General features: G+C 54.1%; 1 protein-coding gene across 1 annotated transcript in view; it reads right to left on the minus strand.

Moving 5' to 3' along the window:
* Positions 1-26,544, minus strand: part of EPHB2 (EPH receptor B2) — a 186,778-nt gene that overhangs the window by 100,686 nt on the left and 59,548 nt on the right. Inside the window, exons 2-3 of the mRNA XM_027109808.1 lie at positions 21,181-21,245; positions 17,271-17,955 (exon numbers count right to left, since the gene is read on the minus strand). Coding sequence (XP_026965609.1) covers positions 17,271-17,955; positions 21,181-21,245 — 750 coding nt within the window. The remainder of the gene's footprint in view (positions 1-17,270; positions 17,956-21,180; positions 21,246-26,544) is intronic.

Genomic DNA, 26,544 nt, shown 5'->3' on the forward strand with positions numbered 1-26,544 from the left:
TGCCCAGCCCAGGCAGCTGTGGAATGAGGATGGAGATGAGGGTGGGCAGGGGCCTCTCCCCGGGAAGCCCCACACCTGCCCTGCCTCTCATGCCTAGAATATTCGGCGCCTCCTCAAGCTATTTCTGCTCGTCCTCCAGGTCTCAGCTCAGGTGCAGCTTCCTCTAAGAAGCCCGCTGGGACGCCCGGGCTGAGTGCGGTCCCATCCCCGCCTCCCCGTGTCCCTTGTGGGTCCTCAGGGTCCTGAGCTCCCCCTTTACATATGCCATCGCTGTGAGCTCCTGGAGGCGGAAGCCACGTTGGATGCAAATCCCTCTCTGTGCTTGGGCCTAGGACAAGGCCCAGTGCACTGCAGGCTCCAGCCATTTCTGGAGAGGCTGGGGCATTTGTTGGCCCATATTCTGCCTGGTGCTCCTGGGGCTGGGGATGAGGCTGCTGCTTTCCCTGAGGTCCAGAAATCCATTTCTTCAGCCAGCAAATCCCTCCTTGGGGAGGGGGCATCGGGGACTCTCCCAACTTAGGAGTTCGGGGTGGGGTCAGGGTGACCCGGGGGTAGGAGGGGGTTAGAGAAATCCTAGCTCTGCCTCAGACTGGCCCTCTGTCCTTGGGACCCTCATGTTCCTTGGCAGTAAACCAAGAGGATAACTTCATGGCGGTGGGTGTGGGAGGGCAGGGTCTTGGCCTTAACCTGGCAGCCAGGCCAGGGAGCAGTTTGCGGTGGGTGATTCTTCAGACACCACCATGCAGTGGCCGCCCGCTTTCCATTCCTCGGGGTCTCCCTCCCAATCACAGGTAAAGTATTTTGCAAATGAAGCATCAATATCCCACCCCTGCAAGCACACGAACCCCTGCGGCCCCTCCTGGACGGAAATTCAGGTGTCTCCCCGACAGCAGGCAGACCCGAGCTTGGCTGCCAGCTCTGCTTGAGTCTAGTTTTGCAACCAAATAACCCGACTGGGCTGGGCCATCACTTCCCCAGGCATCCCCTATAGGCCAAGGTAGCCCACTCCAGGCCAAGGCCACCCTGCCTCCTGGCACCTTCCCCCCTCTTCCCCATGCTGGGTTCCACACAGAGCAGAGTGGCCCCCTCCACTCTCACCGGGACGTGACACTCACCAGCATCACTTCTGGTCCCATCTGGGGAGAGCCCCCCCCCCCCCCCCCCCCCCCCCCCCCCGGCAGCTAATCCCCACAAAGCCCAGCGCTGGGCCTGGCATGACAAGCAGGCCCCGTGCTGCCTGCAGCTCCGCCGGGCGTGCTCGGAGGGACCGAGGCGGGATTCGGTGCGGCTGTCACTCTCTCTGTCCGTTCCTCTAATTGGATTCCCAACACGCAGAGGTTGGCAGAAACGCTGGGGAGAGGAGAATCAAAGGGAAGGGGCGTCCGGGAGATAAAGAGAGGCATTCTTCCCGGGCCACAAAGACTGCAGCGCGAGGGGCGGGAAGGGACCTCAGCGAGGGGCTGCCCATCTGGAGGGCGCCGGGGCGGGGAGAGGGCGGGGAGAGCCAGAGCAGGCTCCTGGGAGGCGGAGGCTGAAGGGCCTGCTTTCCTCCGCCTCGTGCTTCCCCACTTCTACTCATGCAGTGCCTTGGGCTTGTATGCCATCCAGCCCGCTTTGGGGAATGGGCATCCTTCGAGGCCTAACCTCTTGCTCCCATCTGCTCTAGGAAGTGTTCTCCGAATGCTCGGGAAGGCCTAGGAGTCGCCTGGACCTGGGTCCCAATGCTGGCTTGCCCCCTGCTGCCCCCTGGGAGGTTCGCGCAGGCCCTTGCAGCTCTCTGGCCTCAGTTTCCTCCTCTGTGGAGTGGGGATAACGCAGAGGGGGTGCACGGGGTTGGGGCGACACAGTTCAAATGTGCCCCTTCCCTTCCTCCTAGAAGCACCATGGCTCCTCTGCTGGCCCGTCCCCCACTGGCCCTGCTTTGGTGTCTCGTGTAGACACAGCCTTTCTCCCCAGGAAGAAGGCAAAAGTGCTGCATAAACAAAACACCTCAGACAGATATGAGAGGAATGACGATCCCAGCCTGGGCAGGGCCTTGCGGTCATGTCTTTACCACCGTCTGGACCTCTTTGGCAGAGAGAAACCGGAGGCTCTGGGAAGTGAGGGCGATGACCAAGGCCACCGACTAGAAAACATCGGAGCCTGGTGAAGAACTGACCCCGGGCCAGCACCATCACCGCACCCCTCCGGGGCCCCCCCCATGCTTTCCTGTAACTCATAAGCACATTTTGCATGTACGTGTTGTGCACACAACCAGCAGGGAAGGCGGGCAGCCAAGGATAGAGGCTTGCTGCAAAATGGGCCCGATTTGCTTTAAGGATGTTGGAGCCACTGACTTTGGTTCATGAAAGAGACATGAAGAGGACCTCAAAGAGAATTTCTAAGAGACGGAAAATCAATGGCCCTGACATTCTGGCCCCCAGAAAGTGTGTGTGTGAGTGTGTGTATGTGTGTACCCCCCCCACCCTCCCCTGCCGCCAACACACATACTCCACTGGTGGGTCCAGTGCACCACAGACACGCGTGCTCACAAGTACTCATTTCCAAGTGCATGTGCATCTGGTTTGATACAGTGTATACATGAACATATACACTCTGGCTTGATCTCCTTGTGGTTGGATATGCACAAACATACACACACCTACTTAACCCAGGACACACACACCCAAGGACAGGGATCCCCTCATACAATGATGGGTGCACGCTCATTCTGTGGCACCTATGCTCCTTGACGGGCACTGGTCCAAGTGATCCAGCACAGCATGAGTACGCTCCTCCCTGCACACACATGTGCTGGGACAGGTCAGACAGACACAGGAACATACAAACACAAAGGCAGTAATGACTCCCAGTGGGCTCCAGGGTGAACTGTGCGGGCAAGTGCACGTACAGGCCCCACCCCTGAAATGTACGCACATGCTCTTATGTCCAGAGATGTTCCAACCACACACGTGGATGGATGTTGGGTCAGTGGGCACACTGCTACACATACAGGCACACAGACTCCCAGCAGGCCCAGCACACACTCTCCCACGTCTAACGGGGCCAGTGCACACACACAGGCAGGTGTGTCGCGGATGCACTGACCCAGCACATGTGTGTGTGCACATCCCTCCCAGGCCTCCAGGGAGCTCCCACAGACAGACAGCTCTGACAGCAGGGTGTGGGGGGAGGGCAGCCCAGGGCTGCAGTTGCCAGGGATACGGATGTGGGGCTCCCAAAGCTTCGTGGCCCGCCCAGCCGGCGCAAAGAGGCCAGCGACCACCCTCAGGTCTTTAAAATGTTGCTCATCAGATGGTGACGCCTCTAAGAGAAGAAGCTTGAGTCTGGTTCCCTGGAAGAAGCCAACATAACATGAGGCTTTGGGCCCAGCATTTGCCGGGGACACAGGGGTCAGAGGCGGGAAATAGCTCTGACTGGCCCCCAAGTCCCACCTGGCCCTTTGCCCATGCTCCACTGGACAAGAGGGGTTAAGGGGTCTTACTTGCTGAGTGGCCTGGAGCAAAGGAAGTCACCTGCTCTCTATGAACCTCAGTCTCCTCATCTGCAAAAGGGGATGGTAACAACCCTGAGCTTTAGATAGCAAGGTCCAGGCTATGATCGGCACTGACCACGTGCCACATGCTGGGTGCTGTGTTCAGTGCTTTACTTTGATTATTGCACTGAGTCCTCACGACTCACCTGTAACATTCCATTTATTATTACACCCATTATTTAGATGAGGAGGTGGAGGCTTTGGGAAGTGAGTCACCTGCGCGGAGTCACACAGCTAGTAAATGTCAGAGCCAGTATTAGAACCTAGGCAGCTGGCTCTTACCTACATCTCTAAACCTTCCTGCTTGAGGGCGCTAGAGTGTGGCAGGTAACCTGGGGTCACTATCCTGGTGTCGCAGATGGTCACAGCTGCCCTGCTGGCCTCTCGAGGGGCATGTGAGGACCAGGAAGAACAGAATCAGAGGGTGTTAGTGCAGAAGAGTCATTCTGTAGCTGGCGACAATGAGCCCCAGAGACGGGGTGGGGTGGGGAGGTGCTCTGCCAGGGTCACAGGGTGAGTGGGAGAGCCCATATTCGGACCCAGGCACCCTGACTCTGGGAGCTGCTTCTGTGCCACTCAATAAAAGCACCCTGTCTAGTTAAAACAACGCCAAGCCACAAGTATGTATTAGGCACCTGCTGTGTACCAGGCTTGCTTGTAACCGAGAGGGGATTACCAACCAAGCCCCGGCCCCCTTAATCATGTACACACGCTCTGCTCTCCAGGTACACTGCCTGCTGACCCCCTGCCCCCAAGGAACATTCTTTCCTGAAGCAGGAGCACCCCCTCCACTCCCCATCGCTTTCCTATCTTCTGAGCTCGCATGACTCCTCTGGGCCTCTTCTAAACCCTGTGAGGCTGGGACTACAGGCCCCATTTAACAGTGAGGAAACTGAGGCTCAGAGCAAAGGCCTCCTCAAGTAAGTCAGGCAATAGGGCTGGGGTCTGAACCTGAGATCGGAGACTCGGCGGGCTGGGCGTCTCCTCCCGCTCTGCGTCTGCACAGACCCGGGCCTGTGGTGGGCTCCCCCAGGCTCCTACTGAGAGGTGGGTCCCCCAGCAGGCCCCGGTCTAGGTCGACCATGCAGGGAGTCCAAACACCATTGGGCCAGCGCAGGCAAGGGAGCAAGAGCTGGAATTAATGTTTGTTGATGTGAAAATACAAGGAAGACTGAAGGATGCTCCCTGAGGTCCCCAGCTCCTGGATTTAAGATTTTTACAGGAAATGCTGAGTCCCAAGAAAAAGAACCCTCAATCCATGCCTGGAAACACCTGTTCCAACCACAGACAGATCTGCTATGCATCCTGGCTAAGTTGGTCCCTCTGGAGCTGGAAGAGCCCTCGGCTTCTCCAAGGGCCTCTGTTAGCATCATCGCTCACATCAGGGTTGGGAGGGTACAGGGCGTGAAACTGGGGTGAGTGGGTCTCTGCAGCTAACATTTATGGAGTAGTTTCTATGAGCTAAACATCAGTCTAGAAACTGGACACAGTGGTGGACAAAACAGAAACATCTGCCCTCATGGAGCCTGCATTTCAGCTGGGGAGACAAGTAGGTAAGGAACAAAGAAACAGTATGTCAGATGGCAGCAAGGGCAACGGAAAGAAGTAAAGCAGGGAAGGGGGACGGGCTGCGTGCATGTGTGTGTATGTGCATGTGTGCATGTGAATATATATGCACCCTTTGGAAAACTAGGGTAATGGGGGACCTTGGTGAAAAGGTGACGTTCGGGCAGAGACCTGAAGAAGGTGAGAGGGCAATCAATGTAGACACTTGAGGAAAGAACATTCCAGGCAGAAGAAACCACCATGGACGTCAGCGGGTCTGGAGTGGAGGAGGAAATGGGAAAAGATGGGTCCGAGAGAGGGGAGGGACAGATCACGGAGGGATCTGTGGGACCTTTCAGCTTTTGCATTATGTAAGACGAGGGGCTTCGGGGGATTCTGAGCAGAGGTGGGACGTGACTACTTTTTCTTTTTGGCCACACTGCACGGCTTGTGGGATCTTAGTTTCCCCGACCAGGGATCGAACCCAGGCCCCAGCAGTGAAAGCGTTGAGTTCTAACCACTGGACAGCCAGGGGAATTCCCATGATCTACATTTTAGAGGGACCTCTGGCTGCAGGGCAGGGAACAGGGAGGAAGCATGGTGGAGATGTCCACTAGGTAGTTAGGTATGTGAATCTGGACTTTAGAGAAGAGGTCCAGGCTGGAGATTGACCAGAGAGGGCCTGCATGGAACCACCCAGGGAGGGAGAGGGAAGAGGAGGCCACGGACTCAGCACCGGGGCCTCCGAGGTAGAGAGGTGGGAGTTGAGTGGGAACTGGCCACGAAGCACCCGGCAAGGCACGAGGGACACCAGGAGACAGTAGTCACTCTGATAAACGCTCCTCAGGGAAGCCAAGGCCTGGAAACTGACCGCTGAATTGGCGACATGGGTGTCACTCATGGCCTTGATTAGGAGCAGATTTAGTGGAATGATGGGGCAGAGGTCTGATATAAATGGGTTCAAGAGAGGTCTCGGAACAGGAATCAGCAGCAAGGGGGCTGGGAGGGTCACAGCCTGGGTGTCAGAGTCAAACCGACCCAATGACCCAGCTCTAGTCTTAGCTCTGACCCTTCCTAGCGGTGAGCCTTGGGCAGCGCACCTCACCTCACTGAGCCTTAATTTCCTTGTCGGAAGAACGGGGATAGGGACTTTCCTGGTGGTCCAGTGGTTAAGAATCCACCTTCCAGTGCAGGGGACGTGGTTTTGATCCCTGGTTGGGGAACTAAGATCCCACACGCCGCGGAGCAACTAAGTCCACACGCCACAACTACTGAGCTCGTGTGCTGTGGAGCCCGTGCTCCACAACTAGAGAGAAGCCCGCGTGCTGCAAAGAAGAATCCGTGAGCCGCAGTGAAAGATCCCGCATGCTCCAACTAAGACCTGAGGCAGCCAAAGATAAATAAATAAATAAACATTAAAAAAAAAAAAAAAAGAACAGGGATGATATCTCTCTTACTTCCTAGGGTTGTCGAGAGACAAATGAGATAAGGATTGTGAAAAAATTTTATTCACAATGAGACGTACAAACATTCCAGTGAGAAGATGGCAGGTTTTGGATTTCACTGCTGGCTCTACCATTCATTAGCTGTGTGATCTTGAGCTGGTTGTTTAACCTCCTTAAGCCTCCACTTGCTCCTCTATAAAATGAAAATAACAACTGTACCCAACTTCTGGGGACTACAGGGACCCAGTATTCTACACCAAGCCTAGGGCATAAGGCCGGGCGCACAGTGGGCACTCAACCAATGCGCGTCCCTACCTCGCTGGGCTCTGGTCTCTGTTACTTATAATCGGAGTCCAGCGGGAGGTACAGGGAGTGGGGTACAGGGACCCTGAGTTTGATTGCTGGGTCTCTGGATAAGCCATTTCATCTAACGTCTTTGGGCCTCAGCTTTTATGAGTGTGAAGTTGGTGCTCAGTGGCCTTGGCCCCTTTGTTTGGGGTGGGGTGGGGAGCAGAGGACAAGAGATAAAGTTCACGTGCTGCGTCTGGATGCCAGTGACGTGGGAGTGCTTGCGTGTTTGTGACCCTCTCCTGGGTTCGCGGATGGGTTGGGCAGATGGGTTACCGTGACCAGGAAACAAATCCCTGTGACGAAAACAACAGCTTCATCCAATCTCCATGGAAAAAGACTGGGAAGGCCTGGTGAAGGAGCAGAGAGCCCGAGGAACCAGAGAGGGCAGGAGTCCGAAGGGCAGCCCAGCCCTCAGGGTGACCCCTGGGCCGCCAGCCACGGGCTCCTTTACCCGTATGGTTGTCGGGGGCTGATTCACATCCTGCCAATCCCACCCACACCTTCCTCTTCACACAAACCGTGTGTCCTCGGGGCCACCAGGAACTCTTCCAGGCCACCTCTCCCCACCTAGGATGGAGACTAAGGCGTTTCAGGGAACGCTGGGGTCTTGTCCCTGAGGAGGTGGAGGCAAAGGATGGGGGCTATCTGACTGAACATCACGAGGGGCCCCAGCGAGACCCTGGGCCTAGGAGGCCGGAGCACTGGGTTCAAGTCCCAGCTCTGCCACCAAAGTACACTGTGACCATGGGAGAGTCTGGTCCCCTCTCGGCTTCAGTTTTCCTGGCCTCTAAAATAGCGCTAATAACCTTCGCCTTGCTTCTCTCATGTGGGTATCATTCAGATCAAAGTATCTCACGGGGTGAGACCAAATGCTACACAAAAGCAGCCTCTAATCTTTTCTGGAATGAGGCAGAGTGTAAGTAAATAAATACTGTACATATGTAAGACATTATAATTACAAATGGCATCCCCCCACCCCCCGCCAGGCTACGGGAAAAAAAAAAAAACCTGTTTGGTATAGTGTGAAGAATTCTCATTAGGACTTCGGGAGGCCTGAGTTCTGATTCCAGCTCTGTACCTGACAGGGTGAGTGGATCTGGGCAAGTGACCCCACCCCTGGCCTGTTCCAAAGCCTTGGTAGAGGTCAGATGCTGGTTTTAGAGGGGTTTTATAAGTTCTGTCAGAGCAGAATTAACAACGTAATGTCCTACCACCCCCCTGACCCAAGGAAGGCAGTCTAGGGTGTGGGAAGGGACTCGAGCTTCGCCAGGCAGGTTTCAGTTCAAGCCTCTTACCTGCTGTGTGGCCTTGGGCAGCTCCCTTTCCCTCTCTGGGCCTCGGTTCCCCTCTGAGGTTCAAGCTCATACCTAGACACTAGGAGCAGGGGGAGCAGGGAGAAGCAGCAGGATGGGGGCAGAGGACAAAGGGTCCTAGGGAGGAGGTGCCCAGCAGGGCGGGGTGGAGGCCAGAACAGGGCCTGTGGGGCCTGAGCCAGCTGCAGCAGAGCAATGAAAATCTCTTAACCACACAGAATTGTTAACAGCTCCCAAATCCTGTTGTACCACAGGCTTAGAAAGGCTTAAACTGTTAAATGCATAAACTTCCTCAATAAACGGGCTTCTCTCGCCAGATCCCAAAGCCCAGCCAGATGAAAAGGCAGCCGCTGGAGGGAGGGAGCTTCCCCAGCTGTTTATGGCCCTGCCAGAGTGTTCTGGAGGCAGCCTGCGGCCAAACCCATCAACCTGATGCCTTCAGGGTCCGAGGCCAGTCTGGGGCTGAGAGGGGGCAGCGCTGGGGCTCCAGGGTCAGATGACCTGAGTTCAAATCCTATCCCTTCCTAATTGGGTCACCTTGGACAAACAAGCTGCTTCACCTCTCAGAGCCTCAGTTTCCTCTTCTGTAAAATAGGGATGAGGATACCTAACTCCGAGGGTGACTGGGAGTCAGTGAGACCCTGAGTGGGGAGCTGCCTGGTCCACAGGAATGAGCACGGGGGCCCTGCCACCAAGCCTTTCTGACACCTCCAAGGAGCAGAGGAGATGAGAAGTAGGAGGCCCGAGAGTACACCCCTGCCTCTGCCAACTATGAGGGGTGTGACGGTTGGCCCTCAGTCTCAGTTTTCTAATTAGATGGGGGGATTCCAGAAGGTAACCGGGCAGGAAGGGAGCACGACGTGAGCACTTGGTAAATGTTGCGTGGGGGCCGGGGGGACTCTTCTCTCTGGCCGGAGGTTAGCCAGGGGTGGGTGGGCCTCCTTCCCCGAGGCCATCTCACGGCTTGGCACTAGGAGAGGAGGCCTACGGGGGGCTTCCCCACCCCTGAGCCTTTGCCCTGGGACTGTGCTCCATCCTGCCCTACATCTCTTTTTTTTTTTTTTTTAACGTCTTTATTGGGGTATAATTGCTTTACAATGGTGTGTTATGCCCTACATCTCTTGATATGAAAGCAACGTGTCCTCTGAGGCACAGCCGTGAGCCTCCCTCCTCCCCTCGGAAGCCCTTCTGGTTGCCCCCTCCTTTCTTTGAGGTCTCACAGACTCACACGTGAGCCCCTCAGCTGGTTATTTGTCAAACTCTTCTTACATCTCAGGGGCTCCTGGGTAATGGGGAGGTGGGCAGGGCCGAGTACATTCAGATATCCACTCACTCCCGGGTAATCACTTGTCCCAGCAAGCTGGAGAAAGCTGGGTTCATATTCTGCCTCGGCTACTTACTGGCTGTGTGGCCTTGGAAAACTCACTGATCCTCTCTGGACCTCAGTCTCATAATCTGTAAATGGACCTAATCGTATCAACGGAAGATTCAATAAGATAGTGGAGCAGAGCATATAACACAGAGCTGGGCACACAGGAGGTACCTTTCACCCTTTGCCCTGGCCTTCTCCAATCCTCTCAGGACTCCTTTCAGCCTCTGCCTCATTCAGCCCTTTGAGAGTGCTGGCAGCCCCTCTGCCCTTCTCCCTTGGCTAAGAATACTTCTCCTGTACCCCCACTCCCCCAGATGGCTGGGGGTCAGCAAGAGGCCAGGGTTAAAAAAAAATCAGTATCATTTCTGACTATCTTTTTCCTGCCTCCACCTCCTCCCATTCTCCAAAGTCCTGGGAAAATGGCTCCTCCTCCAGGAAGCCTCCCCAGCTCTCTCCTGACTCCCTCCTAAGTGCCCCAAGGTTATAGTTACAGATGGAGCCAACTCCTCTATACCAGACTGGAAGCTCCATGAGGGCAAGAAGGACTTTCCTCATGTCTGCAGTCCCCACACCTGGTTCAGGGACTGGCGCACAGCAGGTGCCTGAGGAGTGTTATTCACTGTGTGTTAGCTTCTTGGTCCTCTATGAAGACATCACCTGATCTCCCCACGAAGCAAAAAAATGAGAAACTGGAATTCAGTGAATGGCTGATGGCTGGCTGGCCAGCTGGCTGGATAGATGGACAAACAGATGGATTAATGGATGGAGAGATGGATAGATATTTGTGAACAAAAATAGATGCTTTGAGAGCATATAGAAAAGGGGAAGTGGGGAGGGGGTACTTCTAATTTTTAAGAGCAAAGACTTGAATAGCCTGTACTGGCCAGGGTCCCCATCCAATCCCCTTCTCGAAAGGCTGGCCTGTGTGGTCTCAGCCCTGGCCTGAGCCTGGGGGTCTGGAGGGGTTATCTATCACCCTTCCCCCTCCCCAAGCTGGGCGTCTCCACCCTGCCCTTGAAGAGAAGCAGCAGAACTTTCTGTGTGGGGGTCTGGGCCGTTCCTCCCACCCAGCACTCCAACCCTCACCCCCCTTTCCCCAGGCAGCACAGGCCTTGCCAGCTGGATGCCTCCCTCCTCCTCACCCCGAGACTGACCGCACCCACCCCCAGAGGCTTGCCAGATACATCTGGGCCACTGGTTCGGCCTCTGTGGGAAGGGCTGGAGCTGAGAGCAGGGTGGGAAGGAGGCCACCCTGAGGGTGGCCCAGGATCCAACCCTGAGGGCCCAGAGAGGACCCCGGCCCCTCCCTACCTTGGCTGGGGAGGCACAGGATTCTGGGAGTGAAATAGAAAATAAAGCCACAGGCATAATATCCCATGCTGGTGAGTATGTGGGGAAACAGACACTCTCGAAGACTGCTGCCAGGAGGGTAATTCAGCCCAGCCTTTCTGGATGGTAATCTGGCAATGTGCATCAAAAGCTCAAAAAAAGTATATATCCTTTGACCCTACAATTCCATGCCTGGAGACATGTCCTACACAGATGCCAGCAGCAGTGCAAAAAGGCAGAGGGACAATGAAGTCCATGCCAGCATTTAAGATAGTGAAAAACTGCAAGCAATCTACACGCGGATCACTAGAGAACTGGTAAATAAACTATGGTACGTCTATCTATTATGGAATTCTAAGAGCCTTCCCAAATGATGATCCAACATGACATGGAAAAACGCCCACAAAATATTAATAAGTCAAAAATCCTCATGTATTCTCAGAAGGAATCTATTTTTTCTTTTTAAAAAAATCAATATGTTTAAATCCATCTAAATACACCTAGAAGGATCCACACCCGTCTGTTAACAGTGGTTACTCTCCGTGTGATTTTAATTTTCTCCTTTTGGCTTATCAGTAATTTCTAAAGATTCTACAAATAACCTGTATTGCTTTTGTGATAAGGAAAAGTTATTTTTTCCTCAAAATAAAAAAAGCTGATTAGGAGAAAAAAAAAAGTCCACAGGCAAGACAGTGTTTGTAAAAGTCCTTATTTTTCTAACACTTTTCTAGGTATTTTCTCATTTACTCTGCACAGCAGTGCATCTGTTTACTCTGCTCTGCAGATGGGAAAACAAAGACCAGGAGAAGGTCCACTGCTTGCCCAAGGTCACACAGCTAGCAAGAGGCAGGGCTGGGGTTTGAAGAAACAGGTCTCCATGGCCAAGGTCAAGGAGAGGCCATGGGTGGGGGAGAGAGCAGGGCTAGGGGCTGCCAAGCAGGGCAGGGGGAGGAGAGGGAGAGGCTGGGAGGAGAAGCCCGGCAGCTGGGAACTGGGAAGTCTGAGTTGGAGCCAGGGGCTCAACATGTGTGTGCAAGCACCTCCCACCCCCTCACCCCCCTAACCCGCTGGCTCGCAGTCCCTCTCCCTGTCCAAGCTAAACATGAAAAATCCCATTACACCCCAATAGCATCACGGCAATCACGCTCACTGTGGAACCGCCTCTGGATCCGTTATAGACGCACGTCTGCCTTGGGGAGAGAGGAGGTCCGGGTCCCCAGCGGTTGCTGGGCTGGGGGCTCCCTCTGATGGGCAGGGAGTAGCAAGTAGGGGCTTCATTAGGGAAGGAGAGACCAAGGGGCATAGAGATATGGAGACAAACTTGGAGAAACTGAGGCAGGGGCACATTCACAGTAAATCCCATAAACATCTGGAAAGAGTCAGGCAAACAGACTCAGGGCTTGGGTGGGAGCAGCTGCTGCAGAGGAGGAATTCCAAGGCCACTCCCCTGCCCCCCCCACCCCCCACCAGCAAATCAGCTGGTGGCAAGCCCCAGTGGGAACTGTGATCCTGAGGAGGCTGGGGACTGGGGTAGGGGAAGGGGGCAGAGTTCTTCTGAAGGAAGTCCCAGGAGTCTCCCACCTGGAGTCTGTGTGGCCAGTGCAGGCCCAGATTAGGCACTCAATGAACCATGAATAGATGAATGAAGAGGAGAAAGTCATACCCCAGCTCTGCACCCACTAGGGCCTTGGACACCCACCAAACATGCCCTATACTGTCACACCTTGGGTCTTTATTCATGCAGTTTCTCGACCTACAATTCCTCCCCTCCCTTCACCCATCCACATCCCACTCACTCTTCAAGGCCTAATTCAAATGCCACCTCCTCCTTGAAGCCCTCCCAGATGCCCAGTCGGTAAAGCTGCCTTCTTCCTCATATTCTCAAAGTACTTTGCCTGGATAGACTTCATTTCTGGAAGGACCATGCTCTGCCTTATTCCCTTGTGTCTGAATGCTCTGCTTGCCCACGAGCCACTTGAAGCCAAACCGTGACTCTCAGGAGCTCTCCTCCAGCCATCCCAGGACAGCCTCAGTCAGCTCAAATGACACCTCTTCCAAGAAGCCTTCCTTGAACCACCTGGCTAAAGCAGATCCTCCTTTTGATCTCTTTTGTACCCTATATTTTTCTTTTCACTCCTCACAGTTTATAACTATTTTATTTATTTGTTTATTAACTTTATTTCCTCCATCTTCCCCCATCCACCCACCCAGACCAAAACTCTGGGAGGGCAGTGAATGTGTCCCTCTTGGTCACATCTGTGTTCCCTAGCACTGGCATGTGCCTAGCTCAGAGAAGGAACTCAATCAGTATCTGTTAGAGGGCTAAACGCACACAGGGGGTACCCAATACATGCTTGTTGAGGGGTTAATTGGCTTTTCCGAGCCCCTCCCCTCCCCACTGTGCCCTGCACACAGCAAACAGGCACTAGAGGAAGTTGGTCTGAATGAGTCAGTTTAGTCCGTAGTTTCATGAACCACTCAGTGCACTGGGAACACCCAGTCCATCATTAGCCACCACTGCCCACCCCTGGGATCGCTGCCATTCCCCATGAGGACTCACCTACTCCCCCCCGCCCCCCACCCCCCACCGTCAAGTTTTCTCTAATTTGTATTTCTCTCAGAAAGCAATGGATTCTTTCCCCATCATGTTATGTTTCAATATTAAACGGATCTTTCCAAACCACACCCTCCCAGAGATTCTGCTGATGTCCCCTCCCACCCTTTAGGGTGGATGCTCCCTGGGGTGGTGGTGGGGCTGGCCTTGAGTCCTGCTCGGTCTGGCCAAGGATGTGTGAACACATTGTGTGTCTGCGCTAATAGTCCTGGTATAGGAGTATCAGTGCTGCTTGTTTAAAAATGCTGATTCTTGGCCCTACCTCAGAGGCACAGAACCAGACCTGGGGAAGAGGTCTGCACCAGACCCAGGAATCTGTATTTTAATAAACTTCCCAGCGGATCCTGAGGCATAGTAAAGGCTGAGAATCCCTGAGCTGGAGATGGGGAAAGCACTTTGCCAACCCCCAGATGTGAACAATCATCATCATTCCTACAAGTCCTGGGCTGGCGGGGCCAGTGCCTGTGGGACTTTGGCTGAAGCAGCCCCACATCTGGGTGGCTGCACACATGCCACAGCAGCAGCTGGTGTCCTTCTGGCTCCCTGAGCTCATTAATCACACCTTGACTGGCCTCCACTTACATCCAGTAGCCAGCTGGACTGGGCTGGGCCTCGTCCGGGGGCTGGGGGGGAGGGGGGAAGCCAGCGCTGGACACACTCTGCCCCAGCATTACCTCGAACTCCCACCCCTTGCAAGCAGCAGCTCAGACTCTGATTCTGTGACAGGCCACCTCTGCCATGGCCCCAGGGGCCCCACCTCCTGACATTTACACCCTGTGTAATTCCCTCCCCTGGAGCATGGACTGAATTTGGTGACTCACTTTTAATGAAGACAATACAGCAGAAGTAATGAGATGTCACTTCTGAGATGAGATTAGAAAAAGATGTGGCTTCTGTCTAGAGTGCTCTCTCTTTTACGCTCCCTCTCTCGGATCATGTGCTCGGGGGAAGCCACTGCACGTGGGAGAGGCCCACGTGGGAGGGACTGAGGCCTGCAAACAACCACCTGAGGGAATGTGGAAGCAGATCCCTCCCTGGTCAAGCCTTCAGATGAAACTGCAGCCCCAGCCTACAGCCTGCTTGCAACCTCAGGAGAGACCTTGAGCCAAAGGCACGCATCTAAGCCATGCCTGGCTCCTGACTCTAAGAAACTGAGATAATAAATGCTGGTTGTTCACTACTGAAGCCCGTGCTCCACAAGAGAAGCCACCGCAATGAGAAGCCCGTGCACCGCTACGAAGAGTAGCCCCTGCTCGCCACAACTAGAGAAAGCCCTCGTGCAGCAACGAAGACTCAACACAGCCATAAATAAATAAATGAATAAATAAATACATGCTTGTTGTTCTAAGCTGCTAAATTTTGGGCTAACTTGTTATGCAGCAATAGATAACTAATACACCTCTTCATCTGGGCACCACTCCAGGCACAGTTCTTCTTACATCTCTCCTTGCACCCTTAGCCACAGCCACACCAAACAATTGACCAGTCCCCCTAATGAGGCACACTGATTCACGTCCCCAGGTCTCTGCTGATGCTGAGCCAGCCTCCAGAAGGACTGGGCCACCTGATTAATGTACACCTCTCCCAAGACTCAGCTCCAATGTCACCTCCTCTCTGAAGCCTTCCCTTTTTCTGTGCCCACCTCAGCCTGAGCAGTTCCTATTAAAACAAGTCTAACACATTCCCACCCTCGTTCATTTACAGTCGGTCTCCTCTGCTAGACTGTGAGCTCCTAGAAGGCAAGGCCATAGTTGGATTCTCTTCTATCTTACCTGGTGCTTAGCACAAGGTCTGACACAGACGAGGTACAGGGTTGATGAGTGAATAACCAATAGGCAATGAGTGAGTGATTCTGTTCCCCATGGCCTGTCTCACCCCTGCCATGTCCCAGGGCTGTGCACTTTCACACTCAAGTAAAGGAAACCAGATTTGTTGTCTTCCCTAAGAAACCAGCCTTTTCTCCCAATGCCCCCATTTCTTTTCCAAGACAATCACAGCCCTGTAAGCTGGAATTCCTGGTTCCCTCTGATTCCTCTCCCTCCTCCCTTTCCAATATGTCTCCACATCTCATCTGACTCACTGCCAAAAAGTCCCTTGACTGCACCCCTCCTCTTCCCCAGCACTGTGGACGCCCAGTCCATGCAGCCATCATCACCTGAGATCACTGCAGCAGCTCCCCCACAGGCCACTGCTCTTGTCTCTTATACACCCACTTATCCTCCCAGGACCCTTAAAATGCTGCCTCAGAGGGCTGGAGGGAGGAGCCATGGGGATGGTGGATGCGACAGAATTTCATAAAGGTCAGGATCATTGCGATTACCCCGGGCTAAACTTTAACTGGCTCTTCGAGGCCCCTGGGAAAGGTCCAAACTCGTAGCCTGGCATCTGGAACACCCCAGGACCCAATTCCAATTGGAAGGCAAGAGGAAGTGGCACAAGCAGGCTTCAAGTCTCCTGTGTCACCACCATCACCACCATAGCTCCCACTGCAGAGAACCTGTGCCACACTGGGCTGTATATGTGGCATCTCATTTAGTTAACATTTATTAACCTCTTACTGTATATTAGAAGCCATCAAAAGTGCTTTACGTGTCTTAAGGTCTTGAATCCTCACAACTACCCTATGAAAGAGGGTTTCACAACTCGGATCAGGACGTCCAACTAGTAACCGGCAGGGCTGGAATGTGAACCCAGGTCTGTCTACCTTCACGGCCTTCTCACCACCATGCAGTACCTCGTACAAACTTCTTATGTTTACACACCACTTTGGTGACTCTTGGCCATAATCAAATACTACCTGTACTATTGTTTACTTAATATTTTTCTTTAAATTAACTTAAGGGGCACAGTGGTTAAGAGGGTAGTTTGGAATTACATTGCCTGGGTAAGATTCTGTGCTACCTCCACTTACTCACTGTATGAACTGTGCATGAGCTGTGATTTCTTCCTATAAAATTGCACTTTCCTTCATAGGGTTCTCGTGAGGATTAAATGAGTTAGACATGTAAAGTGCTCAGCACACAGTAAGAATGATAATCAGGAGGGCTGGCTCACAGCGGAGCTGCACTTCCCCATCTCTTTGAATTGGAAGTAACCACATCACTTGCCTTGGCCATTGAAACGTGCACAGGAGTGATGTCTGAGCCATTCCGGGGGGGAAGATTTAGATCCCATATACAATCTGTCACACTTGCTCCTTCCTTCTGCCCTGGTGATCACAACATTCCAAATGGGGGCGTCTCCATCTGCTTGGCTCCCAGAAGGAGGAATCCCAAGCTGACTCACAATGTACAGGTAGCATTAAGTGAGAAATAAACTTTTACTGTTTTGTCACTTCGGCGTGGCCTGGCCTAAACTGACTGATACAGCAAAAGCTCAATGAAGGTTCTCTTATAAGTGTTATTTACTATGACTTATACATTTTCTTAAAAAGGAAACCACATCACTTTTGTAAATGAAGAAATGAAGTGTCACCTGGCATCATTACGTAATAATTAAAAGGAGAACCATTTATCCTCAGCTAAAATCAGCCTGCATACCCCCTGTAGTACGTACACACACCACCGTTCAAGAAGTGCTGTTTAATGCCTCCCTCTAAGAAGCTGAACGACGGCTGTAGATTTGGAAACCCTGGCCACAGAGGGCCTCATGGTCAGCTCCAGGCCTCTGTGCTCACCACCCTCCCCTCCCAGCTGCCAGGTTCAAGTCTGCAGCCAACACCAACTCCACACACTTGCAGGGGCACCTGCCCCGCCGTGGCCCTTACCTCGGCAAACAGTGCCATTCTCCACGGCCTCAAAGCCCGCTTTGCACATGCAGCGCCCGATGGGCACCAGCCACTCGCCGTCCCCGTTACAGTAGAGCTTGATGGGCACGTCCACCTCCTCCGCGTTGGCGATGCAGCTACCCCGGGCAGCCACCAGCGATGTGCTCTCAGCCCCGGACAGAGTCTCCTGGAAGATGGCGCCGTTCTGGATAATGCGGGGGCACTTGCGGTAGAAGACGCGCACGGCGATGAGAGACATGCAGCCGCCATAGTCCTGGAAGGCCAGGTAGAAGCCGCTGCGGGACACGGGCCCGAAGCTCCGCACCTCGGTGTTGATCTTCATGACCCGGCCACCAAGGTCCACCTGGGAGAAGCTCTCGTCGGCGGCAATGGTGTCCACCTTCACCCACGGGTTCTCCATCCAGTTGGGGAAGGTCTTGGTGGCCGAGTCGAAATCGGCCTCATAGTAATAGAGATTGAAGGTCTCTTTGCAGGAGCCAGGCACGCTGGGGATGCTGCTGCAGTCACGCACTGAGAACTTCATCTCTACGTGGATGCGGTGGGCGCCGCGGCGCCGGATGAACTTGGTCCGTAGCCAGTTGTTCTGGCTCGACTCAAACACATTGCACACCTGGTACGTGCGGATCGTGTTCATGTTCTCATCGTAGCCACTCACCTCTTCCCACTGCGGGTGAAATGCTTGTCAGGTGGGGGAGGTAGGGGCTTAGCCCCAGGGAACACCCTGTCTAAGAGGGGAGGCACAGACTCTTCCCTAGGGAATCCTCCAGTCTGATGGGGGTAGACAGGACACCTACCATCTGGGGCCTCCTAGTCTAATGGGGGAGGCACAGACCCTAGCTAAGGGAGCTTCCAGTCTGATGATGGAGACATGATGCTTACCATCAGAGAACTCTAAGCTGAGCGGGAGACATAGCCTTGGCTCTGAGGAATCCCCCAGTCTATGAGGGAGACATGCCAATCTGATGGGAAGGGCACACACCCTGCTCTTGGTATTGCCCTAGTCAACGTGGGAGATGTGACCCTTACCCCCAGGGGTAACTAATCTGATAAAGAAGACGTGGCCCCTGTTCCTGGGAAGCTCCCACCTGGAAGGGAAACCAGGGAGAGGCCCACCCTGTCTGAAAGCAGACAGAGCTCGTGCTTGGGGAGCTACCAGTCTGATGGGGGACACAGGAATTCTGCCGGCCGGGAGCTCCCTGTCTGATCAGGGAGACACAGTCCTTGCCCTTGGGGATTCCCAGTCCAATGGAAGAAGAGCCCTCACCCCCATAACAGGAAGACAAGGCCTTCCCCCATGAGAGCAGCTCTGCTCTGGGGCCTTAAGTGGCTAAGACGGTGCCTGGAGGGACACCTTCCCGCCTTCCCGCCTGGGGTCCGCACTTCGGCGCTTCACTGGGCCCCGGCCTGGGCTCTCACCCAGCTGCGAGTTCCCAAGCCCCCCGGCTGGAAGGGGCTGGGCAGGGCCATGGAAAGTTGGAAATGGAAGGGCACAGGCCGTGTTCCCTCCACAGACGCTCACAGGCCAAGCTCACTCGTAGGCTGCGCCTTTGTTCACACTTTTGTGACCCCTCGAGCACCTCTCGTCTCTCTGTCCATCCTCTGGAACCTCTTGCCACGGGCTCTCCCTCCAGCTGCAGTGTTCGCATTCACCGACTCTCCCTTGGGCCCTCGGGGACAACCTGCCTGGACAAGTGCCGGGCACCCCCGGCCCTCTTGGTCTGGTCTCCACAGCGGGACTGAGAGCTCGTTGGGCTCAGCCACCCATCCCCTCCTTCTCCTGTGCCCCCCTTGGTGTTGGGCTGGCTGCGTCTGGGGTAGACCCAACAGCAGAGTGAACCCCACTCACTTATGCTGGGCCAAGGGTGGGTGCTGTAACAGGATCTCATTTCTTTGTCATGATTATCACATGTGGTAAGTAGGATTATTTCTATTTTAGATGAGGGAGTAGAGACGAGAGAAGCGAGGTCACCTGACCCAGGTCACACAGACCCAGACCCAGACCCAGACCCATGCTTGTCCGCACTGTCTTGAAACATGAGGACCCAACAGTGGCCCAGGAGTCCTGGGTTTTGTCCCAGCTCTGCTAACTTGATGTGCAGCCTTAGGCAAGTCACTGCCCCTCTCTGGGGCTCTATTTCCCCAACTGCCAAATGTGACTTTGGGGGGGGACGGGGGCAAGCGGTGGGAGAGGTGTCACCCTCTTTGTCCTTTTGCCTCCCTCAGATTCTCCAGGCCAAGTCTGCACAGGGCGGGGTGGTGTTTGCCAGCCCAGGGAGGGCTGATGCTGTGAAGGGCAAGCGTGCGTGGGGAAGGCTGAGCTGGCCCAGCCGCTCCTTCAGTGGTGGCTCTGAAGCTCCCTACGTTGCATTTAATTTTTTTTTTTTGTGGCACCATGTGACAAAGTCAGCCCCTTGTTTCAATCACTGCTCTTCTTCGGAACTTAATTAGAGCACTTAATTAGAGCAGTCTGCCTTTCTCCCCTCTCTCTAATTAACATGCAGAGGCCCTGCAGCCTAAACACCCCAAATAATTGCGTCCGGGGGCCCTGCAGCCCAGCCTGGCCTCATTACTGGCAGGGTGGGGATGTGCGCCCAGCCGCCTTCACAGATGGAAAATTGGTGACAAGAAAGAGCCACAGAAAGAGGCCTGACCCTGGGGCCCTGCCTATTGAGAGCACGGACCTGAGGGGGGTGGGGGGATGCAGCTCCTTGGGGTAGCAGCTGAGTCCCGGCGGAGGAGCTGGGATGGGGGGAAGGGAAGGGATGGGCTGTGGGAGCCCAGAGCCCTCCCCAGAGACCAGGGGGATGAGGAGGGAATGATACTAGGACTGACAATGATGACGGTGACAGTTACTATAGCTACCTGTCACTAGGAGCCCACTCTACATCAGGCACCGTGCTAGACACGTTGCAGGAGAACCTCACAACAGTCCTATGAGGAAGACATGATTATCACCATTTTATAGATGAGGAAACTAAAGCTCAGACAGGTTAAGGAACTGGCCCAACATTACACAGCTGGTGAGTGGCAGAACTGGGACAGAATTTCAGGAGTGTCTGACCCCACAGTCTCTATGTAACTGCTGGGCTGGTTGTTATGGGAAGAAAGAGGAATCTCAAATTGTGCCTGGTCTTGCTCTCGGGAAGCTCGCAGCCTCCATGGGCTCAGACCACTGGACCCAAGGCGGTGGGATGCTAAGAGCTCAGGAAGGGGGAGCCTAGTGTTACGGGGACCCAGAAAAGGGACCCAGAAGACTCGGTCACAGCCCTGGATGCAAACCTGAGCCCTCATCACTTACTAGCCATAGGGTCCCTGGAAGGTGGCTATAGCTCTCCGAGCCTCAGTTTCTGCACCTGTAAAATGGAGGGGATTCCTCCCCATAGGACTGGAGATGACGTAAAGGTGCTTTGATATAGTACGACACACAGTAGGTGCTCAGGAAATGACAATTCAACTTCCTCATCTATAAAATGGGGGTAGTGCGTGTACCACTTCTCAGCCTCGCTTTTATTTATTTATTTATTTGTTATTTTTTGGCCACACTGTGTGGCTTGTGGGATCTTCGTTTCCCAACCAGGGATCAAACCCAGGCCCTCGGCAGTGGAAGCGCAGAGTCCTAACCACTGGACCGCCAGGGAATTCCCTCAGCCTCCCGTTTAGAATTCTATGGGATAAAGTCTGAAAGCATCCAGCATGTTGTCATGGTAACTAGCACTCCATCAATGGTAGGGGACCAGCAGGGTGGGGCAATGAGAGGCCAGGTCCTGGGACCTGAAGGAGGAGAAGGGGTTGGAATTTGGCGGGGTGGGGGAGGCGGGGCATCTGGGCCCTGCAGCAGAACCCGAGGTATCCTGGGAGACCAGGCAGGGTTTGAGGACCACTGACTCACCCCTGATGGAGGATGCACAATCCAGCCCAGCTCCGCTGTCGCTGTGGTTGAGTCCATCAGCGTTTCTGTGGAGACAGCAAAGAGTCATCACTGAGCTGCCTATGAAGCACCGCCAATCACCAAGAACCTACCTCCTGAGGGCCTGCTCTACAGAGCGCTACTTCCATTGCTCCGAACAATCATCTGGATCTAACCCTATAGACTACCCTCCCTTTAGGTCCTGCCTCTCACTCCATAATCCCGCCCACTCACACACTCCAGCAATCATCTGATTCTATTCCTCTAGACTCCACCCCTTAAGGTCCAACTCCAGCCCTTTCACACAGGATTATGCCCCACCCTCTTAGCTAATCACATCCCTCCAACCTAGGTATTGCCCCTTTGCTCCTTTACTGGTAGGGAAGGGTCTTAATCTGGGGTCTCCTGGATGGGTTTCAGAGAGTCCTCAGGAAATCTCAAATTTTAACTTCAGACTTAGGGTTCTGTTAGCTTTTCCACTTGCATCAAATTCTCAGAACTGGAATGTTGGCCTTACAGGGGCCTCCCTTGGGTCCCAGCCAAGCCGCATCAGTTATCCCACATTGGCCCTCTGGCACACACCTCCTGTGAGGGATACCTTTCCCCCCTTCTCCAGGAACTTGGGGTTCTCCACTGTGTCCTCAACCCTGGGCCCCCTCCCCTAGGGTTCAGCCAACTCTGCCCCTAGGATAGGGCCCTGGGGATGGAGGGGTGTTAAGGGGTGAGCACTGTGTCCAGTGGGGCCAGACCATCACCTGCCCTCTGGGGGTTCAGGAAACTCAGATCAGCTTCTGAACCAGCCAGGCCCCACTTGCCTCCCCTTATTCCAGCAGCTGGAGGAAAAGAACCATACGGCCAATGACAAAGGAGACCCACAGGGCCAGAGAGATCCCCAATCACGCCCAGATCAGGCTCAGCACCCCTCCCTCTACCCCTTTCCTGCCACAGGGGATTCCAAATACTTTTTGAACTGAACTACAATGCACTGAGAAGATTTAAATTGCTCGAGTATTCAATCACCAGATATATCCTGATGCCCATTATGTACCAAGCACTGTACTGGATACCCTGAGGGAAAAAACGGTGACTAGCAAAGCCCTACCATGGAGCAGTTCACAGTCTGCTAGTGGAGATGGGGTAGGAATACAAATAGTTGTGAGAGGGTAGGCGGAGAGACCCAGAGCATCACAGCTGGACCTTCCACACCACCTAGATCAGCGAGACTGAGCAAGAGGCGTGCTTGCAGCCATGCTCCAATTCTGTGCCCAGGACACATCACTAATCAATCCACACACTCTGCGGCTACACAATGCTTCTCACCACAGTGCTCCAGGAGACGAACACCCACCATTTGAGATGCTATCCCTGGTCTAGCCTAACTGCCTCATTTTAGAAATAGGGCAACTGAGGCACAGAGAGGGGAAGAGACTTCCTAAAGATCACACAGGAGTTGGTGGCAGAGTGGGAGGTGAGGGTCTCCTGCTTCCTACCCTATAAACTTCTAGACACTTAGTTTGATGGCCTGGGCTGGATGAACTAGGGCAGAGAGAGTGGGGGCAGAGTACACAGTGTCCAGGCCTCTGTGAAGGTCGAAATGGGAGTAACAAGGTCTCGAACTAGGGCAGGGGAGGTATGGATGGGAGGGTGGGAGAGAAGGAAGCATTCAGCCAGAGGTGACCCCAGTCGGACCTGTGAGCTGACAAGGGAGGATGTGGCAGTGTCCTCATGACCGCCTGTGGCTTGCGTCTGCGGTCACTGTGTCCCTTTGCACTGGCGGCTGGCGAGGGGGGAGGAGGGTGCCAGGGACGGTGGAGTCCAGTGCCAAGGGCATCTTTCTGATGGCAAATTGGAGGGAAGTTGTATTGTGCTGCTTTGGAGCTGAAAAAAAGGGTTCCTTTCCACACTCCGAATGCTACAGATTTTTCCTCCTGGAGAGAACAAGGGCTGAACTTTTAACCTGTTTTCTCTCATCGGCCTCAGCCAGAGACGCGCCAAGCCGGGCTCTCTGCCTGGGCCCGAGGAACAGCTGCTGGGAGCCGTGTGGAACAAGGGAGAGAGGAGACTCTGCTTGGGACCAGAAAGGGGTCGGGCGGGGGAGGCAAGCCGCCAAGCAGGTGGCCCCACCCCTTGGCTGGATTCTTGGGCTGACCCAGAGGCCAAGCACTAGAGGATTCCACAGCCCAGAGAAGGGCCTGTGAACTGACATCCCCATCGCCTGGGTGGAAACTCAGGCCCAGAGTGGGCAAATGACTTGCCGAAAGTCACGCACTAAAGGCTGGTCCTCAAACTCTGGGCTCCCGGGGAGCTCAGGCTTGGGGGTTCCACTGCCCTCCCCGCCTCAGCCTCCCACCACATCTGGAACCAGCAAGGGGAGGATCTCAGAAGGACAGGAAGTCCATGGGCAGGCTGGTTCACAGCAAGAAGGGGCGAAAAGGAGGGTCCAGCTTGCATGTCCCCTGGGAAGGACACAGAAGGCCGGCACCTCCTGGGCTCCCTTCTCACCAAGCTCATCCTGGGCTCTGCCTTGAAGGCTGCCTCTGGGAAAGCTGTTACCCCTGGGGCCGTGGCAGGAGGGAACCCCGGGGTGTTCTCCCTACAACTTCCCCTTGGCCTTCTGCCTTTCCATGTCGACACCTCCCTCCACCCTCTGCAAAAGAGGCAGCTAAGCAGAGCAGATCAACTGGGGTCGGGAGGTCAGACTTCAATTCCAATACCCGCTCTGCCACCCACTTGCCTTGTAACCCTGGACAGGCAACCTTTGTAAGCCTCAGTTTCCTCACCTGGAGAATGGCCATAATACCCTCCGAGGGTGGACAGGAGGACGCAAGGAGACGGAAGGTCTGTTAGCTTGCAGCCCAGCGCAAAGCAGATCGTCAATAAGCGGCAGCTATTCTTTCTTAGACCGAGTGTGGTGCTTTTTGGCCGACCCAGCGCCTGCACACACCCAGCGTTTCCTCTGGGCTCGTTAGGTGGCCCCGCAAATGAAGGCGAGTCCAAGCAGCTCCCGCCACACCCCAGACCACGCTTGCCAACATCTGACAAACATCAGCCAAGGGCCGCGGCCTCTGGGGAGCCCCTCCTGGCCCGTCTGATGCTGCTTTCCTGGGATGCCCTGGTTTCCTCTTTGTTTCTCTCAAACCAAGCCCCAAAGTCAAACTCAGTTTCCCGGGGAATCTGCGGTCAGTAGTTCTTGCCTCAGAAACCTGGGTGGGTTCAAAAAGCCAAGCCCTGTTTCCATCACCAGCACTTCCCTCCTCCCTGTAACACCCCAGACTTTGCTCCTCTGATCTCAAAAACCTACAGAGGGAGAGAACTCATGTTCACTGAGACAGAGACCCTGTCCATTAGGAGCCAGAAACCCTTACCAACATTCTCACAATGATGCCAAGGGATAGTTGATACTGTCCCATTTCACAGATGGGAAAACTGAGGCTTAAAAAGGCTTAGGAACTTGCCCAAGGTCACACAACTATTCCATTCACACGCGGTGCTCCAGCTGCAGATTGTTTGGTACTCTCTCACACACACTGTTCTTTCTGATCTTCTCCCCTTCTACACCTTCTTTACCTGCCCCAAGACCCAGCACAGGGCTTCACACTTAGTAGGTCTTCAGCTGAAGGCTGAAATCCCCTTCCCTCCCCTAAAACTGTACGGCTTGAACACATGCTCCATCAGGACACCATCCATGACTTCAGCTGTTTCCACCTACAGCCTGCACTGTTATTTAATTACAAAATTTCTTCTGACTCTTTTTTTTCTCTTAAGTGCATTTTAAAGAGGAAAAAGGTTATCATTATTACAAATGGTAAACCAATATCACTTGCCATAAAAGGAAAGAAAATAAACATAAGACCATTACAATTAAAAATGTTCGTCTGCAAACCAGCTAACATCATCTCACTTCCTACAGTTTGGGGACCACTAGGCTCCACCAAGCTGCCTGTGAACTGCTGGAAATGTCCCCATCCCCATCCCCACTGTGACAAAGACAATCCTGTGTGCAGGGGAAGCCACTTTTGTTGTACACAGATGATTGATTAATCACCACATGATGTGACAAAGACCGCAACGGGAACGTGTATGGGGTACTGTGTGTGATGGGAATCGGGTACAGAAGGCGAAGAAAACAAACAACGCAAGACAGCTTCTTGGAGGAAGTGACGTGGATAAAGGCTTGAAGAATGAATGAGAAGGGAGTTAGGAGAGGCTGAGTGGGAAGGTTATGCAAGGCAGAAGGGACAACAGAGGCAAAGGTACGGAGGAGACAACAGCATGGTTTGTGGGAATAGACGTGTGGGGGGCAGGGAGTGGTGGGAGCTGAGGACTGAGCTGGAGAGTTGGAGCAGGAACTGCCCAGTAAAGGTCAGCGGCTCTCGGAGGCCCCCTTGCTGGACCACACCCACCTGCCCACATCTTTCCCAGCCCCCCTGGTGCCGTCCACACCCCCCATCCTGCCTGACACTGCCCTTCCACTCACCTCTGGGCACTCCCACCCCAGCTAGCCCTGCAAATGTCCAGTTCCCAAGCCCTGGATGCTCTAAGTGACCATTAAAAAATCCCAGTAGGAAGATGAGGAAACTGAGCTTCTGTGGACAAGATGCTTAGCATCCAGCTGAAAGCTGGAACCAGGGCCTCCAGCCACCAGCCCAGAGTGGGAAAACAGGGTGGGAAAACAGGGTCTGGGCCCTGGGAGCGGCTTTGGCCCTTGCCCCACTGCTCCCGCACCCCCTCTGCTTCCTGGAGACTGCACAGAAGGAAGCAATCAGGAGGCCCCAATTGCACAGGCCGGGGAGGCCCAAAGACCCCTCTGGCTATGTGTGAATGAGCAGTGCACATTTCAGAAATATTTGAGCTAAAAGGGGAGACACAATGAAGTCGTTAGCGTTGGGCCAACAGGAGGGTGGCTTCGCGGGGCTCTGTTTTCAGGCTGGGGTAGGTGGTCGTCCTCTGCTCCCCGACCCACCCCTGGTCAGCTCTGTCTGACCTCCCTCTTGGGTCATACTTCTCTAGGGCCACAGATACTGTTCATCTGCACTAATGACAGTAGGTGAGAGTTCCAAACACACGAGGAGGAACGTTCATTAAACGCCTACCATGTGCTAGGCAATGAGCTGGGCACTCAGGCTCATGGCAACCAGAGGGGTACACACTATTAGCCCCATTTTTCAGATGCGGAAACTGACATCAGAGAAGTGAAGCGGCCTACACAAAGGCTCACAGGCAGGGCTGGGATTTGAACCCACGTGTGTCTCATTCTTCCTCTGTGTTATTTTTAGGAGGCTGCAGCTACAGCCTTAAAACACACACACACACACACACACACACACACACACACACACACACACA

This window comes from Aethalodelphis obliquidens, unplaced genomic scaffold (genome assembly GCF_003676395.1).
Source record: "Aethalodelphis obliquidens isolate GAN/ISIS:26980383/991018 unplaced genomic scaffold, ASM367639v1 scaffold9, whole genome shotgun sequence".
NCBI lineage: Eukaryota > Metazoa > Chordata > Mammalia > Artiodactyla > Delphinidae > Aethalodelphis > Aethalodelphis obliquidens.